Here is a 20,507-nt window from a genome sequence, read left to right on the forward strand (position 1 = left end):
GACATGATAGATGGAGAAGAGGGATAAGGGGAAGGAGGGGGAGGGGAGTAGGGACTAGGGAAGTGAAGGAGTAGTAGAGGGAGGGGAGATGAGGAAAAGGAAGGATGGGGAGGGGGGAGGGGGAGATAAGGGAGGGGAGGAGGAATGAGGAGGGTGGGGGAAGGAGGGGAGGAGTGCAGGGGGAGGTGAGGAAAGGAGGGGAATGGGGCAGTGAGGGGAGGGGCAGGAGGGGGAGACAGAGGGTAGGAGGAGGGAGGGAGGCAGGGAGGGGGAGAAAAAGAGGAGGAGGAAGAAGGGGGTGATGGGAGGGGGAGTGATGCAAGGAGTTGGGAGGGGAGGAAGGAAGGGAAAGAAGGAAGGGTAGAGGGGCAGGCAGAGAGCAAGAACAGGTACGGGTAGGCCCATGGAGGGTAGAGGTGCAGACACCTGAGAATGGGGAAAGAAGTAGGGATATAGTGGAGGAAAATGAGGGGTGTGGCAGGATCTGTGGTGATTAGGCTACACTAGCTGGCCAGAAACCCAAAGTGACCCTCCAGTCTCCTCAGGGACCATCCAGTCTCCCCAGAGACTGTCCATTCTTGCCAGGGTCTGTCCAGTCTCACCAGTGACCATCCTGTCTTCCCCAGGGATCCTCCAGTCTCACCAAGGACTACCCAGTTTCCCCAGGGACCCTCCAGTCTCTCCAGGGACTATCCAGTCCCCACCTCCCAGCTGGGAGGGGGGGGTCGTGCTCAAGAAATCTGAACTCAGGGTCAGAAAAGCACTTCCTGACCATAGCATCTCCCCAGTATCTCCAGTCCCTCTTTTGTCCCATCCTCCATACCCACATCTGACCTCCATACCCACATGAGGGTGTAATTGTCGACCTCCATACCCACATGAGAGTATAGTTTGTCGACCTCCACACCCAGGAGGCTATAGTTTTCCTAGGTCCTTGTGTGACTGAGACTGAGCTAGGGACTTTTCTGTACTATGATTCTGTTTCCATCTTAACCTCTTCACATCTTGGTCCCTATTTCTCTTCCCTCTCCTTCCCTTTCTACCTCTCCCCTCCCCTCCCCTTTTCTCCTCCCTCCCTCTCTCCCTCCCTACTTCCCATACCGTCCTTCCCTCTCCCTGTTCCCACATTCTACCCTCTCCTTCCTCCCCTTCCCTTCCCTCTCCCCTTCTTTTCTCTCCACTTTCCCTTCTTTTCTTTTCCTTCTGTATCCCCCTCTCCTTCCCTCCCCTCTTCCCTTCCCCCACCTTCCCCATCTCCTCCCTTCCCTTCCCCATGCCCCTGCCCCCTTCCTTTTTCTCCCCTCTTCCATTTCCTTCTCCTCCCCCATCCTTCCCTCTGTGTCCCTCCCTTTTACTCCTTTCTCTCCTCCCCTCTCCCCCTCCCTCCCTTTCCACTCCTTCCCATCCTATCTTTGGCCTTCTGGCTGGTCTACCTCCCTCTTTCCACCTACAAGAAAACATAATGACCAGACTAGGTCAGGTATGAAATAGTACTTTTGAAGAGCCTTCAGAAATAAATGGGTGATTTGAGGGTCATCCTTTTGTTTTTGTTTTTAATTAATTAATTAACATGTCATTCAAGCCAGCAGTAAATTAAGGCATTTTAATTTAAAAATACATGCCTAGGGATTTGGACTTCCAATTTCAGATATTTAGTCCAAACAAATGTGTTTTCCTCCTAATATTAACCTTGAACGGAAGAGGAAAAATAAATGTATGAATAGTGACATTGGAGGCCCTGGGGTCAATCCACAGCATCCAAAAAAAGGCAATGTAATTGAATGAGATAAAAGGGAGGGTGTGAATAGGTGCTCCAAATTTTGACAACTTTCTTTGAACTACTTAAAAGAAAAGTCCCAAAAGAGAGGATGTCACGTTCATCAAGATCTACAACTAGATCTAGAGAAAGAAGAGACGATGACACCAACTCAGAAGACAACCGTGAGTGAATGACCTAGTAAAACTTGAAGTCTACATAATTGTTAACAATATGTCTAGGATGTGAGTGAATTATTAAGAAAGCATTATACTAAGATCGAGAATAATGAAACCAAAATTGCAAGGTGGAAGTACATTTCTCCAGAGAGAATTGGGATCAGGGGACAAGAGCCAGGAGGAAGGACATTTTGAGTTTTGTTACTCTATAGGGGGAATTAATTCATGTAATATTTTATTACTTTAAAATTTGATAAAATTGGGCTGGAGAGATTGCTCAGTGGTTCAGAGCATTAACTGCTCTTACAAGAGGACCCAGGTTCAATTCCCAGTGCCCACATGGTAGATAACAATTGTCCATAACTCCAGTTCCAAGGGAATCTGACGCCTTCTTCTGACCTCCACAGGCACTGCATGACATGGGGTGCACTTACACACATGCAGGCAATACACTCATACATATAAAAAATAATAAATAAAATATTTTTCATTTTTTTGATAAAATTTAATGTTGGTAAAGATGTGGGCCAATGTGCAGTCATCAGAAGATGAATATATCAACACATTTCTGAAGAGTGCTGTGGCAATTTATCAAACATTTCAATATCTCTTTCCCTTGACCAAATTTTACATCAGCTGTCCTGAAAAAATATTGTTATGTATACAAAAGATCTATGCTGTGGAGTATTCATTATAGTGTGTTTTTGTAGTTGTAAAACATTGGAGGTAACAAAGTTTCCCTAAATAGGCTTCCTAAAAGGTCTTTATTAGAAAACTGTTAACGGAGTTACTTTTAGTGCATGGATTTGGTGGGAGATCAGGGAGTGAGAAGAAATATGACTGTAGTTTGTAGTCAAAGGCCTGTTGCAATCTGGGTTATTGCTGAAATGCCCATCTGATCTTACTCCTCTCCCTACTTGAGTCCCTTCACTGACTGACTACTCATGACCTACTGGACAGAACCCAAACTGTAGAACATGGTCTACAATGCTCACCATGATCCAAACTACCCTGCCTCATCTCCTGCCACTCTCCAACAAGTCTACTTCGTACCCGTTGGTAATACTTACTTTGCCCGAGTGGTCCATGATCTTCCTTATGCCTCTATGTCTTTGCCAATACTGTTCCCCTTTTCAGTAAGGCCTAGGCCTCTTGATCTCATCATTCGGATCCTACAAATCTAGATATTTTTTTTTTGGTGGCAGGGTTTCACTCTGTAGCCCAGGCTGGCCTGGAACTCAGGCACATGCTCTGCCTTAGCCACTTGTGTGTTAGGGTTATGGATATGAGTCACCATGCCCAGCTTAATTCAGGATTTAATTGGGGATTTATATGATGTGATTAATATATAGATTATATTGACCACAAAGCTCCCATCTTTCAGAACATGGTAAGTCCCTTCTTTAGCAGGCTGATGAATATTCCCGCTCCCTATGAGTAATTGCAGAAAATATACAAGATAACTTCCAAGGTTCCAAAAATCAGTTCTAGTTGGCATTTGCCATCTCTGCAAGTTATTCATTCTCCAAATGTCATGTTCTAGCCTTCAACAGGCTACCACTTTAGTGTGTTTAAACTTTCATAACTCTGTGTGGGTATGGTACTGAAGACTGAACCCAGGGCCTGGTGCATGCTAGTCACAGTGCTCTGCACTGTGATACTTCCCAGCCCCCATACTCTTACTAAGTAAATGTAATGCACACAAAAGAATATGCAATGTGTAAGTTATGGATCACAATAATCAAATAAATACTCGTCATTAGTGTACAAACCCACTGGCAACTGAAAACTAGAACATCATCAATACTTTTGAATCTGTACTCTCCTTGCTTAAGTCTCTCCTCCCTCCCATTTTCTCTAGATCAATCCTGTTATGGATTGTCTGTATTTTAATACTTTTGTGCATTAAATATATGCATGTTTAATTTTGTTTCATGAGATGGGATCTTTCTCTGTAGCTTAGGCTGGCCCAGAATTCATTATATTGCCTCAGCTGACCTCAAACTCTTGGCAGTTCTCCTGCCTCAGCCTCCCAAATGCTAAGATTACAGGGCGAGCCACCATACTTGGCAAACTGTATGTGTTCCATGATTTCCTTTTTCATGTTGCATTGCTTCTAAGGCTGATATTTGTAGCTGTGATTATGTTACCTCTCGGTGCTGTATATAGTATTTTGTTGTGTGATTGTACCACAGTTTATTTAGCTACTCTCCTACCAGAGAATAATCTCTTTGCTGGGCCAATAATCCCAGTTATTCGGGAGACTGAGGCAGGAGGATTGCAAGTTCAAACCCTGCTTGTGCAACAGAATTCAAGGCCAACCTGGACAACTTAGTAAGACTATCTCAAAAATTTAAAAACTGCTCAGCAGGAGACGGGGGTGTGTTTAAGGATATAACTCAGTGGTAGAATATTTACCCAGAAAGTATGAGGTTTTAGGTTCATCCTCAATACACATCGTTTTTTTTCTTACCATCCTTTGACGTCTATTAAAGTTGATGCATACTAGGAACAGAACATCCTTAGCGTGTTTAAATCACCTCCTTTGTACCACAACTGAGTAGTTTCTAAGTCTTTATTTTTAGCTCTTAGTATTCAAGTGTAAGGATCAGCATTTTTAATCTAAAAGACTAGATACAGATATTTTACTCTGTGGGCCACATGGTCTCTGTCACAACTCTGAACTCTGTTTTAGCACAAATCCAGCTATAGAAAATATATAAACGAATGAGCATTGCAGTGGTCCACTAAAACTTTATTTATACAAACAGGCAAAAGGCTGGATTTGGTCCTTGGGCTGTAGTTCCCCAAACCTTGGTTTTGTTTGTCTGAATTCCTGGTATACTAGTAGCTTAGTATTCTGGATTTATCAGGTCAGATTTTCAGTGCTTCATCCAGTCTCTCCTTTGTGATTCTCAGCTTTTACTACTAAGGATGAGCCCAGCCAGTAAGCCTGATTCCTAAACCATTGTTGGGGGTAAGGCCACAGCAAGTACGGTATATAACTAAAATTTGGTGCTAAGATGTCTAGCAGTTGTTGTACCAAATATGAGACAAAGACGTTGCCTTGATTTCCCTCTTTAGCTCTCCAGAATCTAGTTAGGACCAAAGTTGTGTCTTAGTAACTAGTCTCCTCCCAATCTTCTGACCACTTGAGTCAGGATATCAATGTATTCCTTATCTTTCTTGGTGCCCTCTGCCCCCTTTCATTGCTGCCTGATGGTGATTAATTCCCATCCACCCTCAAGCCTTTAAATTGAATATTTTTCTCAGAAATTTATTCTCAATTCTGTTTCCTTCCTTTCTCCATTTAAATCCACTGGTCTCTCTCAGGCCTGGGCACAGCAACTTTCATGACTGCCTGCTAGTAACTGCCTGCCTTACCCACTAGGCAGATTGAGAAGTGTTGGAGAGCAAAGGTTGTCTTTGTGTGCTCTGAACAGATCATAAAGACTTCTCAGGCAAGGTTTGTTTGTTCATTGTTTACCTGGATTTTGCCAGGAGGAGGAATGGATTTCTACCTCCCATTGTCTGAAGGTGGAAATCTTTTTATTAAATCTGAGACCTCAGTTTATGAGATGGTGTTATCCACATTCAAGGTGGGTCTCTGCTCAGTTAAAACTTTCTTGAAACACCTTCATAGACATATTGGAGGTGTGTTTCCATGATGATTCTAGATCTAGCCAAGTTGGCCACTGTGATGAACTGCCAGGATCTCCTTTTGGGCACTCTGATTTGGTCTATCTCAACAAAGGATTTATTCCTCACTTTTTTCTCCTGGTGAGTGGAGTGCTGAATATCTTTTCCTAATTTGCTTCTACTGGAGACTATTTTATGACCTCTCTCCTTATTCAGTTGTGAACCCTGTGAGTTATGATATTTGCAGTTAGTGAATAACTTGACAAGTCTGTGTGTGGGGACTTTAACAAGTAGTTTTTACCTCCTTTGTTGGGCCTGTTTTTCATGTGTAAAGTGGGGGGTGGTAACTGACTTATTCAGAGAGAAAAAGAAGAGAAGAGGCAATGACATCAGCCAGAAATGGAATCTTATATCAATTCAGTATTAATTCATAGCATCTAACGCCATCCTTCACTGGGAGTAGTTGCTCAACTTATATACCTAATGTCTGTTCTTTGCTTATAAAAATAAGTAGACCTTTTCAAATATGATTTTGGCTGCTGAAGTAATGCATCAAACTTGACTAGATCTTAAATAAGCAGTTCTTATGAAACAAGATTGATAAGATTATGAGGTAAGCAAAAATGTCCTCTCAGAATACTTTCCTTCCTTGTTCATAATTGTACCCACCCCATTACAGGGTTTAGCACAGTTTGCTTTTAGTCATTTAGCCTTCCCCCTAAGAGGTATTTAAATGAAAGGGAAGAACTAGCCAGCTCTGTAGAGCACCTGTCCTGAATACCCTTAGGCCCTGGATTAGATGGGGGAGGGGAGGAGAAGTCAGGTCTGGCTAATTTCCTTTTGAGAAAGTGATTTCTAAAGAAGGAGGCAATGCTTTACCAAAGGAGTGAATAAATTATTGTCACTTTTTAGGCATTATACAAAGAGTGCAAGTTCTTGTCAGCACCATTCAAATCAAATCACAAGGAGCTATGGTGCCTGCTTCTCCTTAGACTATGAGCTCAGTCTTGGTAAAGTGCTGCTGCCCATCCCCTTCCTCTAGTACTGGGGATTGAACCTAAAGCTTCAAGAGCTCTGCTCTTGAGCTATAGCCCTGACCTGCTTTATACTTTTTAAAATTTTGAGATAAGAGACTCACTAAATTGCCAAGGCTGGCCTAGAATCATTCTGTAGCCCAAGTAGGCCTTGAACTAGGAATCCTCTTGCCTCAGCTTCTCAGGTAGCTGGGATTATAGACCTATACCACAGGGCAGGACCTCTGAAAAATAGTGACACACAGATTATGACTGAATTGAATTAGAACCTTGGGGAGGAGTGGGACCTCTTGAGCCTAACTGCCCTAGCAACTGTTCGCACAGGATCTAAGTTTCTCAGGCCAGACTTGAACTTACTCTGTAGCTCAGGCAGGCTTTCTACTCTCCCATCCAAGTACTATCTAGGCCCTACCTTGCTTGGCTTCCAAGATCAGAAGAGATGGGGCACGTTCAGGGTGATATGGCCTTAGCTCTGTGCTCTCAATTCTCCTGCCTCTGGTTCCCAAGGAGCTACAGGCCTGGCTGTAGCTCATGCTGAGTGACCCACGTTCTCTGTGAAGTAGCCCAAAATTTTGTGGGAAAAAATAACTTTTTTTTCTTAAATGAGTTATCTTTCTTCTGACATCTTACAATCTTAGTTTATTTAATGCCAAACCAATCCTCATATATGTAGCTTATTTTAATAAGATATATAACTTACTGGGTTTTTTTTTTTTGCTTAAAAGTACATTTGTTGCACAAATAAACTTAGATATCATTGTGTCATGAGAGGACTGGAACTTTTTTCTAAGACCAGTTTAAAAAGAGGGAAAACCAGATTGTATGAAAAATCTTTTATATCATAACTAAGTGGAGCTAGCTAAAACATAAACACATATTTTGTACCTGCAAACATTTAACAGCCAGAGTTAAATACTCCAGTCCCAAAAGATCAAATGCTTTCTTCTGGCTTCTGTGGGTACCAGCCACACATGTCATATACTTACATACATGCAGGCAAAACATACATACACAGACACACAAATCTAAAAAACAGAAAAAGGGGCAGGTGTCGTGGTGAACAGCTATAATTCCAGCACTTGGGAGTCGGATCAGTAATTCAAAGCCAGCCTCAGCTACAGGTCAGCCTGGGCTAGGTGAGATCCTGTCTAAAAACAAAACAAAAAACAGAAAAAGACAAACAAAATTAAGGACCATTATCAACAATGACCATAATCACTACCCATGTAAAACCCTCATTGACCCTTTAGAAGAGAAATGTAATACCTAAAAACAATAAAACTGAAGACTGAATACTTAAAACATTTGAGTACTTCGCCCCTTAACTCAGAGACTTTACCAGCCATGCCTATGAACCACCCCAAAGGCAGATTTATGAAAAAGACCCAGGACATTTTCCCTGGGGTTTGGTAGTAGGGAACTAGACCAGACACAGATTAATTCTTCCTAAGGTCCTGCCAAGCCCTTGGAGTTGCTGAACCTATCTTTATCAATGATTCTCATAATAACTCCCCACCCCTACTCCCACCCCCACCTCCACTCCCTACCTTCCCTTCCCCTCCCTCTCCTTCCCCTCCCCCCTCTTTGTTTTTATAATGGAACAAAGGTTTTTTTTTTTTTTTTTTTTTCTTCTCTTAAGCTAGGCCAGTTTAGATTTAAATCAGCCAGTTCCCTGGGAACACACTATAGAATCACCTGGGAAGGATTCTTTTGTTTTTTAAATTTTGAGCTGTTGTGTCTCAGCAGTAGATCACTTGCCTATAGTACAAAGCCCTAGGTTTCCATTCCCAATGCTACACACACACACACACACACACACACACACACACACACACGTGCGCACAGCACGCCCAGGTGCAAACCCAATTCAGTTCAATAATAATCTGTGTATTAGGCAGTTGATAGTTACTAGGGTAAGCAGAGACATTTTCTTTAGTGGTGTAGCTGCTGGTAAATTGCCCATTTTCCTCACCTATGCTCCTGTAAGCAACCCAAATTAAACTATTGGGCCACCAAAAAGTACACAATAAGCAAAATTCAGTTACAATTAAACAATTTTAAAATAGTGCCACATGGCAGATAACAACTGTCCGTAACTATAGTTCCAGGGGATCCAACAGCCTCTTCTGACCTCCGTGGGCATTGCACGACATGGGTGCACTTACCTACATGCAGGCAATACATGCATACATATAAAATAATTTTTTTAAATTAAAAAAACAGTGCCTGGTAACTCAGTGGGTGTAGCACATGGCTGGCATTCACATGGCCCTGGGTTTGAATCCCAGGAACAATAACACATACATACACATACACATCTTACAGCCTAAGTGCCAAAGGATTTGAGGTTTTAGAACTAAGAGGCAACTCAGAAGACTGGCAGAGATAATCATGGGCGACCACTAGCTACCAAGAATACAGTTGACTATTCACAGGAGTTTGCTATCCTTTAGGTCAGTATAAAGGCTATCTTTGTATAGTAAAACCATATCTCTTTCTCTCCTTACCCCCCTCTCTGCTACATTGTTTATCCTTATGTTCATATCTTTTCACTTGTACTATTTAATCTAATTTGTAAATTTTAAAGGGAATCAGAACAACCGTGTTCATTGATTTCTGAAATAATGTGCAAGTTTTCACTCTTCATTTATTTGCACAGTTGTTCGGCTTTGCATGAAATGTGGGACACAACAAAGGAAGCCTTAATATTTTAGAACATTTTCCCTGGCCTTAGGAACTTACCATCTAGTTGGGCTTTGTATTGCCTACCTGTAACTTAACTACTTTGAGGCCCTGTCTCAAATTAAAAATGGGTTAAGGATGTAGCTCACTGGTAGAGCATCTGCCTAGTATGTGTGTTATGTGGCCCTGGGTTCAATTCCCAGGATAGGGGGAAAACAGCTTACCATCTCATTTTAATTAACAAGAACTATAGAGTATATTCAAACATGTAGTTTTCTTTCTGTTCTTTCCCGCCCTGTGATTTACTTTGTTACTGTTGTTTTGAGTCTCTTGTGGCCTAGCCTAGCCTCAAACTAGCTTTCCTCCTGCCTCACCTCCAGAGTGCTAGATCGTGCTACTACAGTGGGGGCTAAAATGCCCACCATCCCTAGCCGCCCAGACTAAGTAAAAACTTCCAAGAGTGGGGGCTGGAGAGATGGCTCAGGGGTTAAGAGCACTGACTGCTCTTGCAGAGGACCCAGGTTCGTTTTCTAGCACCCATATGACAGCTAACAACCATCCATAACTCCAGTTCCAGGGGATCCGTTGCCCTCTTCTGAACTCTGTGGGCATTTTTATATGGGTGTAGTTATGTACATGCAGGCAACACACTCATACATATAAAATAAAAATAATAAGATATTTTTTGAAACTCCCAAGAGCGATTTCACAGTTTATTGCTGCTTATTTAACCGAATTTTGAGGGTTTATTTTCTTACCACTATTGAAATGTAAAACTTGGGCTCATGGGACACATTGGGAAACAAACACTGACCTTTGCCTGTATTATTCTCCTAAAATGCCTCCTTTGAGATATCCTATAAACTGAGAGTTGGGAAATGAAGCAAGTGGGTCTTAAGTTTTGTTCGGTGTACAGATTACTGAGTTACTGTGTGATGGGGCAGGGGTGGGGTGGACTTTGGAATTGTGCTGGGTGGGACTGTTACTTGGTGTTTTGAATGTACCCCAACTCTTGCCAGCCATGTTAGAAAATGCTCCTGGTAGGAAGGTAACAGGGTTTACAGCTGTGCATTTTGAGACAATGAAAACGCAGGCCCTTTGGTGTGTTGTGTCTTTAAGTCTTTTATAAGAGAAACAATTTGCTGCTCGAGCAAATCAAAACTCGTTCTTCCTGAGCTTTTTCTTGTCTCAACAGAGTGGTGTTCCCCTCTAGCAGCAGACAAAAAAGCACACTTAGGTGTTCCCCTACTTCGGGTTACTCCTGGCCCCTTGCAGCCCTTAGTCCTTTATCTCTTTCAAAGTTTCCATTCTCCAGTTCTTACTTTTTTCTTCCGTCCCTCTTTTTTCCCAGCTAGCTCACCCCGCCCCTAGCAGACGCCACCTACTCTGCCTCACAGGCGGCTTTCCCGCTTCTTCTCCCGCCCCCCCCATCTGCCCGCCCTCCGCGGGTTCAGAAAAGTCCAATCAAGAGCGTCAAAGGCGTCGGCAGGGCCCGCCCAGTCGTCCCTTTCCAGCTCCCTACCCCCCCAGGTTCCCTCCCCCATCCCCCCACCCTCCAGTCCGGCGAACCCGGGGGCTTCAGGATCTGGGCGCTATGAAAAGTGTCTGCCCAGTCACTTCCGGTAAGGGCGCTGCGGCGCGAACCTCCCCCGTCAGACCGTTAGGGAAGGGGTGTCTGGCGGTGAGGGGCCCGCGGTGGAGGGTTCTAGAAGGGCAGGGGAGCGGGAGCGGGAGCCAGCAACCCCGGGAGCCAGCGTCCTGAGCGCCTCTGTCGCCTCTCCGTGAGCCAGCGCCCCCACCTCCCGGCACGCTCGGGTCCTCCTCCTCCCCCCAACTCCGCCGAGGTGACGCCGCCTCTCCCTGGGCGTCGCGTGACCGGAAGTGTCGCCATCTTTAGCCTCTTGTGCTATTGACAATAACAAGCCTTGGCTGCCTCCCCCTCCCCCTCCCCCTCCCAGCCCAACGTCTCCCCTCCCCGAGAGAGGGAGAAAAGGAGGAGGAGCTGCAAGCTTCACGGGCTCCCTGAGTCGCTCCAGCAGAAAGGGGGGGAGAGACACCGAAAAGCGGGGGGGGGGGGCGGCACGGTGGTTTACCTGTCTGCCTCCTCCTTCTCTCTCCCCCCTCTTTCTGCTTACTGCTGGGGGCAGCCTATCTGCCTTCCCAAGCCCTCCCATTCCCCTAGGTGTACCCCCCCCCACTTTCCTTCTCGTCCTCTGTGTTTCTCCTCGCTTTCTTCCCTTCCCCCTCCAGCATTGCCACCTCTCCTCCAGGCACGCAGGCATATATATCAACGTAGGTTTTTGATGCTCCTCTGCCTGTTGACCCCGCTATTTTCATGTTTCCAACAGGTTTTTCTTCCCCCAATCCCTCTGCTGCTGCTGCTGCTGCTGCTGCTGCTGCTCAAGAGGTCAGATCTTCCACTGATGGTAATACCAGCACCACTCCGCCCACCTCTGCCAAGAAGAGAAAGTTAAACAGCAGCAGCAGCAGTAACGGTAGTAACGAGAGAGAAGACTTTGATTCCACTTCTTCCTCTTCCACCCCTCCACAACCTAGAGATTCGGCGTCCCCTTCAACCTCGACCTTCTGCCTAGGGGTTCCACTGGCGGCTTCCAGCCACGTACCGATACAGAAGAAGCTCCGTTTTGAAGACAACCTGGAGTTTGTAGGGTTTGATACGAAAATGGCTGAGGAATCCTCTTCCTCATCTTCCTCATCTTCACCAATTGCTGCAACCTCTCAGCAACTTAAAAATAAGAGTATTTTAATTTCTTCCGTGGCTTCAGTGCATCATGCAAACGGCCTGTCCAAATCATCTACCACCGCCTCTAGCTTTGCAAACAGCAAGCCTGGCTCTGCTAAGAAGTTAGTGATCAAGAACTTTAAAGGTAACCAAGGCTAAAATCCGTAATCACCTAGTAAGGATTTGACACTTGAGCAGTCACGTGCGCTATTTATGTTAATATATTAAACAGTATAGAAGTCACCTAATGTTTTATGCATAGGCAATGAGTGGAGGGGAGGTCCGGTTTTTTTTGGTTCATTTTTCTGGGATGGTTTGTATCCTTGTTCGGAAGCATACTCTCTCGAGTGTGTCCGTGCAGCGCTTTGAGGTCTGTCTCAACATTTCTATCTGATCTGTTCCTGTAACATTGACAATCTACAGTATGTTTGATCCGGATTTTACAGGTGAGAAAAGTGTTCTAAAGAGGTTTGTTTCGGGTGCTTAGTGAGTTTTGACACTACTGAGATTTTTCTTTTTCTACGCCACCTTCTCCAGTCTCTAAAATGCAGGTATCAATGGTGTTATTTTCATGTTTAAATATGATTTATAATTAGATGTTTAGTGTTGAGTACTGTGTTTCTGGAACTCATTGTGGAGGCAGTATTTGGAGAAACATCTTTTGGGTTTCCGTGTTTCTTTCCAAAGATAAGGTTTGGAAATGAAAAATACTGTGTATACACAGAAGTAGTAAACTCTGTGTACCACTAGGCTAAAGATAGGAACACTTACTACATCATTCATCACTCAAACGGGGTTTAAAGTATTGACCTGTGGCTTTTAGAAAATTTGCTCATAACTGTATTTGAGGTAACTGATTGTGAGAGTGTTGTAACTGCATCAGTGAAAATATAAACTCAACATTTAAAGTGGATTTGAGCTATATTTTTATCTGTTCAATGTGTTTCTGTTTTTCTGACTTTTTCATCACCTTCAGCTGGCAGGTAATAGATGCTAGAATGTTTATTAAATGGGGAAGTAAAGGAATGAACTTAAGTAACATTTACCAGATAAGTGCCTTGTGCCTAAATATTGGCACAGAATTTGTTACGCTAATGCTTGCGTTTGTGGAAAGCCATAATGTGCTATTTGTCTCAAGCAAAGAGTTATATAGTGTTGTCTATTTTTAACCCTTTCTTTATGTTATCCCCGTTGCATCCTTAGGCTCTCAAGAGTGTTAGAACATTCTTTCTGATTTCTTAGTAGCGCTTTATAAAGTGAATGGAATTGTATTTACTAATTTGTTCGTTATTTCACTTAAAGCTATCTTTGATTGATTTAAAGGATTTTTTTTTAAAGAAACAAGCTGTGACCTTGGTTCCATTTGCAAATAGACTTCAGAGACTTTATTTCTCTCTTTCTCCTGAAGTAAGACACATTAAGGCGTTGGGAATCTTTAATTTGTTTCAGCTACTGCTGGCCAGTGAAGTTGAAAGCCTACATACATGGAGATGTTTCTTTCCATTTTGAAAATGCTGCATAGGTTCTGGACTTATTTGAATGTTAAATTTTGTGGTTTTTTTCTTTTTTATTTCATTCTGTTCACTTAAGACTAAGAAATGTTTCTCCATTTTTGTGATTGCTGCATTGGAATCCCAGCTTTGCCATTGAGTAGCTGTGGTGACCTTGGGCAAGCTTACCAAATGAGCTCCAGGCTCAGTTTCTTCAGTTGTAAAATAGGGGTGTTAATATTCAGCATGGGTGTTTCATTGTTGGGAAGATTTCTAAGAAGTTTAATAAAGTTATTTCACATCGTGGATCCTATTTTAAAGCTTGTCTAGAAGATTCATGTCAACTTAGGTTTTACACTTCATGGAATGAAAATCAGGATTGTTATTTTTATGTCATTCTTGAATTTTATTTTTGAAGCAATACAATCAATAGGAGAAAAAAAAACCCCTCACCTTCAGTTTCCATAGGTGAGTCAGAGCAACAGTATCTTTGGCATTTGAAGTTTTATTTATACTGAACTTAAATACAGTGGTTACATTAATATTTAGGTTTACCAGTACTCTTCTGTTTTATGGGTCTTTACTTACTAAATCCTGCATGTTATTCTAACAACAATTTTTTTTTTACGTATTATCTAGATAAGCCTAAGTTACCCGAAAACTATACAGATGAAACATGGCAGAAACTAAAAGAAGCTGTGGAAGCTATTCAGAATAGTACTTCAATTAAGTACAATTTAGAAGAACTCTACCAGGTATGTATTGGTATGAAAAATCAGAGCTAAATAAGGTAAGTTGTGATGGGATACATTTGTAGTTTACTTTCTCAATGTGTTCTTTTTGGTCCTATGGTAATTAATTGATACCTTCTATTTTGTGAGCATAATAGTATGCTCACATAACCTGGGGATACATAGTTGAACAGTTCTGTTGAGGACACAGGTATATTTTGGTATAGTAGCAGTTTACCTATAGTGGAATCCTGTAGCATAGATCCCATAACTACTTTCTATGGACAGGTCACTTCTATTGGCAGTTCTTGTTTGGTTCTGTTGCCCACCTATAAGAAAGACCTCAGCGTGTACTTCTTCATATCCTAACATCCTATGTTATGCCTCATCCTTTTTTTTTTCTAAATTGCATTTCTTTGTTTTCTGTGTGTGTATGTGTGTGGGCATGCTAGTATGGAGGTCAGGACAATATATGGGAGTCATTTCTCTCCTTTCACCATGTGGATCTAGGGAATTGATTGCAGATTGTCAGACTTGGTGGCAACCATCTTTACCTGCTGGACCATTTTGCCCACCCTATTTATTATTATTAAGAACTTAAAAAAGTTTTTTATTGCATTTGTTTCATGTGTGTGCATGTTTGTCACAGCACACGGGTGAAGGTCAGAGGACAATTTAAGAAAGTTTGTTCTCTCCTTCCACCATGTGGGTCCAGGGATTGATTGCAGATTGTCAGGCATACTAGCAAGCACCTTTACCCATTGAGCCACTGAGCCATCTTGCTGGCCTTTTTTTTTTTTATTTAATAACTTAATAAAAAAATATTTTTTTTGTCTTTTTGAGATAGGGTCTCCCTGTAGCCCCAGCTGACCTGGAACTCACTTTGTAGACCAGGCTGGCCTTGAACTCACAGACAGTCACCTACATCTGCCTCTGGAGTGCTGGGATTAAAGGCTTGTGCTACCATACACAGCAACAAATTTTTTTATTACATTTATTTTGTGTATATGTGCATGTATGCTTCGTGTACATGTGTCACAGGTATGAAGGTCAGAGAACAACTTGCAGAAATTGATTCACTCCTTCTACCATATGGGTCCCTCGAGGGATCGAAGTGTTTGTCCAGCTTGGTGGCAAACGCCTTTGCCTGCTGAGCCATATAACCAGCCCTCTTTTTTTTAAGAACCTAGAAAAGTTTATTTTATTTTATTTTTGGTCTTCTTTGAGACAGGGTCTCCCTGTAGCCCCAGCTGTCATGGAACTTGCTATGTAGACCAGGCTGGCCTTGAACTCACAGAGATCTTCCTGCCTCTTCCTCCCAAGTGATGAGATTAAAGGCGTGCGCCACCACACCCGGCAAAAAAAGTTTTTCTTTAAAGAACATTTTTTTATGTGTGTGTGAGTGCATGTGTGTGCACTTGCACATGTGCGTCACAGTGTTCCTGTGTGTGTGTGTGTGTGTGTGTGTGTGTGTGTGTGTATGAGAGAGAGAGAGAGAGAGAGAGAGAGAGAGAGAGAGGAGAGAGGAGAGACAGAGACACGGTGTGACAGCACATGTGGAGGTCAGAGGAGCTGTAGAAGTTGGTTGTCTATTTCCACCATGTGGGACCAGTCAGGTTATCAGGCTTGGTGGCAAGTGCCTTTGCCCACAGAGCCATGTTGCTGGCCTTGCTTCTTTTCTTTTTTCTTTTCTTTTCTTTTCTTTTCTTTTCTTTTCTTTTCTTTTCTTTTCTTTTCTCTTTCTTTCTTTCTTTCTTTCTTTCTTTCTTTCTTTCTTTCTCTTTCCTTCCTTTCATCAATATATTTTATTTATTATTTTATATGTAAGAATATATTGCTTGCGGGTAGGTAGATATACCCGGGTTGTACAATGCTCTCAAAAGTGAGAAGAGGGTGTCACATCCCCTGGAACTAGAGTTACGGATGCTAGTTAGCTGCCATGTAGGTGCTGAGAATTGAACCCCAGTCCTTTGCAAGAGCAGCCAGTGCTCCAAACAGCTAAGCCATCTCTCCAGTTCTGTTCTTTCTTAGTAGTATTTTGCAGTTTTATTCTTGAGTTTGTTGCATGTCCTTTTCTACAAGATACATGTTAGTCCAGAAATAAGCAGCAATTGGAGCCCAACAGTGTAGTCTGGAGTTCACATTTATTTCTCCTGCTTAAAAAAGTCTTTACTTAAAATGTTAAAGATAATGCCAAGAACAGTGATTGATTTAGATGTATTATTACCCAGAATTTGCCTCACTGTGTATTACACATCTACAACTAATTTGAAAAGTTATTTTCCAGGGGTTGCAGAGAGGGCTCAGTGATTAAGAGCACTGGCTACTCTTGCAGGGGACCTGGGTTCAGTTCCTAGGACCCAAATGGTGGTGAACAACTGTCTGTAATTCCACTTCCAGGGGATCTGATACCCTCTTCTGGCTGCTGCAGGTATTGTATGTACAGGTACACTTAAATGAATGCAGGCAAAAAACTCATAGACACAAAAATCCAAAACAATTTAAAATAAAAGATGAAATCACAAGTATCTATATTTTTCATAATACCTTACGGCTTCTGCTGCAATAAATTAATAAAAAAAAGAAAATCAGAAAAGGAAATAAAGGTATTTTATAATTTAGGTACTTGTTGGATTTCATTTCATTGAAATGTAACTAAAAAGTGCCCTTGAAATACATAGATTTAATAGAACTTCTGCACACCCAATCCGTCCTCTTTTCTTGAAGTAAACACTAGAATCTGTCTCTAATGTTTATTTTTCTGCATAAAAATAATTTTTCTTGCTTTAAACTAAAACATGGGAGTTCCACAGATTTTAATTTCTAGAAAAGCATATTGTTCAAGTGCCTCTTCAGTATGCAAATAATGTCTTTCTTAATAAAAAGTAGTTTTAGGATTGGAGACATGGCTCAGCAGTTCAGAACACTGGCTGCTTTTGCGGAGGACCTGGATGGGGTTCCTAGAACCAGCATGGGGGCTATCACCTGAAACTCCAGTTCCAGGGGAATCCAATGCCCTCTTCTGGCTTCCTCCAACATTGCATGACATGGGTGCAGTTACATACAGCCACAATACTCAAAAACATTAAAAAAAAATCAAAAAAATTTTTAAGTAATTTTAAATGGTAAGTGTTCTGGAGTTTTCAAATTACCTTTCTTGACAATGTTGAAATTCTGTGAGAGTGAGGCAGTGGTTCAAACCTTGCGTGGGTTTTTTTGTTTGCTGGTTATATTTTGGTTGAATAGAAATAGGACTATTGTTAAATGCATTAACTTGGGTTGATTATTGTTTGAGACAGTCCCACTATTTTACTTATGGTCTCACCACAGTAGCCCAGTCTGGCCTCCAATTTATAATCCTGCCTTTTCCTCCAAAATGATGGGATTACAGCTTTGTCTTAGAGATAGACCATTCATCATGAAACTGGGGCCAAGGTACTGCCCTAAGTCATGATTTACTACTTTGCAAAATAAGAAAGACTATCACTATTTGTATTACCAGGTTGTGATTGTAAATTAAATATTTAAAAAAAGTACTAATCCCTGCCATATAATGGTTCTCATTGATAAGAATTTGAACTTTTTTTTCTTTTTTTTTTTGGTCTTTTTTGAGACAGGGTCTCCCTGTAGCCCCAGCTGGCCTGGAACTCTATGTAGACTAGGCTGGCCTCGAACTCACAAAGATCGACCTGCCTCTGCCTCCCAAGTGCTGGGATCAAAGGCGCGTGCCACCACGCCCAGCCTAATAATTTGAATCTTTTTTAAAAAAATAATTTATTGAGAATTTCATATACGGATATAAGCATATAAGGTGTTTTGATCAAATCCATGCCCACTCCCTCCCCTCCAACTCCTCACATATCTCCCCATCACTTTTTTCTAATAAATTCATGTACTCTTTCTTCTTTATTTATTTTTATGAGGCTTTTGGCTACTCTAACATTCCCCTCTCTGAAGAGGTGACCATAAAATCTTTTAAGGATTAGGTACAAGCACCCAAATACTTTCAACACTTTTGGCCTTTGGAACAGAGCATGTTGCTAACAGGCCCAAGGACATTTTGACTTTTAGCCAAGAAACTGGCTACTTTGGGGTCTTTTTACCCTAACTGCCTAGCCAATTCCTGCCTCCTATTCTTATCACACCATCCTCTGAAGAAGTTACCCAAATTGCCAATAGGGAATAGGGATGCAGACCACTCTGGCTTCTTCCATGCCAAACCAGGGACACAGTGTGAGGCAACTGGAGTACTCCTTCAGTGGGTCTATCTAAAAGACTCCCAAATTGCATAACTCTTATCTCTAGGGGGATAAGAAAGTCCTTCAATCGTGAGTAGGGGATGTGAAGGAGAAGTAAAGGCAAGAGTAATTAGCATACAAGTTCTAGCCGGAGAACTAGAAAAAAGTCAGAACAGGGCAGTTTTCAAATGTTCATATGAGTCAAAAGCATCCCTCTATTGGGTTCTTCCTCATTTTTCTTTTGTCTTCCAAGGCTGGACTAGCTGGCTGGGAAGAATGTGGTCCCCTCTCATGACCTAGAATTGTGGTCCCCTCCTGTGAGCTGGAGCTGTGGTCCCCTCATATGAACTTTGGACCCCTACTTAGAACCATGGTTCCACATTCCTCTGGTGGTGAGGCTGATGGCTCCCCGTAGAGGGTCCATTTGACTCTTCTTGGCCCTCCTTTAATGAATGAGCACAACCGTCAACAAGCCCAGTTGTGACGATGTTTAGCTATCAGGCTCAGCTGAAGTCGTGATGATGGTAGTTATTTTGTGCAAAAGGGACTGCTGTACAGCATCATCTTATTAAAAGGACCTGGAATTTAAAAGGATTTGGTGCTAGGATCCACATATGAGGGAGTACATACATCGTTTGTTTAAAAGAAAGAAATCTTTAACCAGGAGTAATGGCTGTTGCCTGCAATCCCAGCACTCAGGCGGGTGAAGAGGGAAGATGATGAGCTTGATGCCAGCCTGGGCTACATTGAGAGAGATTGTCTCAAACAAAAGAAAACAATACAAGTCTTTATTTTAACATTAAATGCAATCTTAGTGCTGTGAAGCCACATATGTTTTTAAATTCTCAGTCTCTATTAGGCCAAAAGAACAGATGCTGAATAAATAAATAAATTATATTCCAGCTGTGCTTTAGTGCATACCATTAGTGAAATTGAAAAAAATATTAGGCACTTTCTAGGAACGGCATTCCTCTGTACTTCTCAAGAGCATGTCCTGCTTTCACCTGTGCTGTCATAGCTGCAATTTTGTTTTGCTGTGACTTTTTGCCAACAGTGATATTTTAAATGAGATATGTTATTCCTGGTTGCAGCTTCTGTATGGGCAGCTACCTTTTTTTTTTTAAAGCTGCTAGAAGTGTAGTATTTTTCTTAGTGTAAATATCTATGTCTATTACCTTTTCAGACAAGCTTAGCCTGTACTTCAGTTCTGATTAAAATTATTTTCTCTGTTATTAATAATGTGAATTCTGGTGAACATTTTGTGAAATAAATCTTAACTAATGTTCCTTTCTATTAATGATTCATTTATACATTAGATGTTCAAAAGTCTGGAAGAAAATTGTACATCCATCTCAGTAAAGATTATCATCAATTACAAAAAATAACATTTAAATTTCGGGGTGTGGTGCCACATGCCTTTAATCCCAGCACTTGGGAGGCAGAAGTAGGCGGATCTCTATGAGTTTGAAGCCAGCCTGGTCTACATAGCGAGTTCCAGGCCATCTGGGGCTACAGGGAGATCCTGTCTCAAAAAAACTGCATCATTTAAACAGGCAGTGGTTATAGAACAGTTAAGATTCTTAACAGTTTTGTTAACTATTGGATTCTCTTAAGTTTAATTGCTGTCAATCTGGCTTTTTTTCTTGTTTTGTTTTATTTATTTCATGTTTTTGAGACAGTCTTCCTCTAACCCAGGCAGTCCTCGAGCTCACTATGTAGCCCAGGCTGGCTTTGAATTCATGGCACTCTTGGTGCCTTAGTTTAGGATTACAGGGATAAGCTACCATGCCTGAGTTACCCTGTTGATGTCTTAAGAGTGTAGCCTTAAGTCCTTAATACTATCACTGATTACTCTAAATTATGCAAATTCAAGGTCCTTCATAATTTCAATATTATTGAAGCCCTCTTTACTATGTGTAAAAACCTTACGTAGTTTCAACTTTCATTTTATGGCTGGTTTCCTTTCTGTAAACTCTCAATGCTTTGGTCAGTATGCAGTATCTTACCTTTTCTTT

At 41.9% G+C, this 20,507-nt stretch overlaps 1 protein-coding gene across 3 annotated transcripts in view; it reads left to right on the forward strand.

Annotated features, from left to right (window-relative positions):
- Cul4b (cullin 4B) overlaps nucleotides 1-20,507 on the forward strand; it is a 62,703-nt gene that overhangs the window by 9,232 nt on the left and 32,964 nt on the right. For 2 of the 3 annotated variants that reach the window (XM_017798391.2, XM_008833928.3), the window contains exons 1-3: nucleotides 10,822-10,912; nucleotides 11,639-12,178; nucleotides 14,163-14,278. In XM_017798391.2, coding sequence (XP_017653880.1) covers nucleotides 10,885-10,912; nucleotides 11,639-12,178; nucleotides 14,163-14,278 — 684 coding nt within the window. In that variant the 5' untranslated portion in view covers nucleotides 10,822-10,884. Of the gene's footprint in view, nucleotides 1-10,821; nucleotides 10,913-11,638; nucleotides 12,179-14,162; nucleotides 14,279-20,507 lie in introns of those variants that run through there. The other variant, XM_029563970.1, reaches the window with a different exon arrangement.

The sequence above is a fragment of the Nannospalax galili genome, unplaced genomic scaffold (genome assembly GCF_000622305.1).
Source record: "Nannospalax galili isolate Female #2095 unplaced genomic scaffold, S.galili_v1.0 scaffold75, whole genome shotgun sequence".
NCBI classification, from domain to species: domain Eukaryota; kingdom Metazoa; phylum Chordata; class Mammalia; order Rodentia; family Spalacidae; genus Nannospalax; species Nannospalax galili.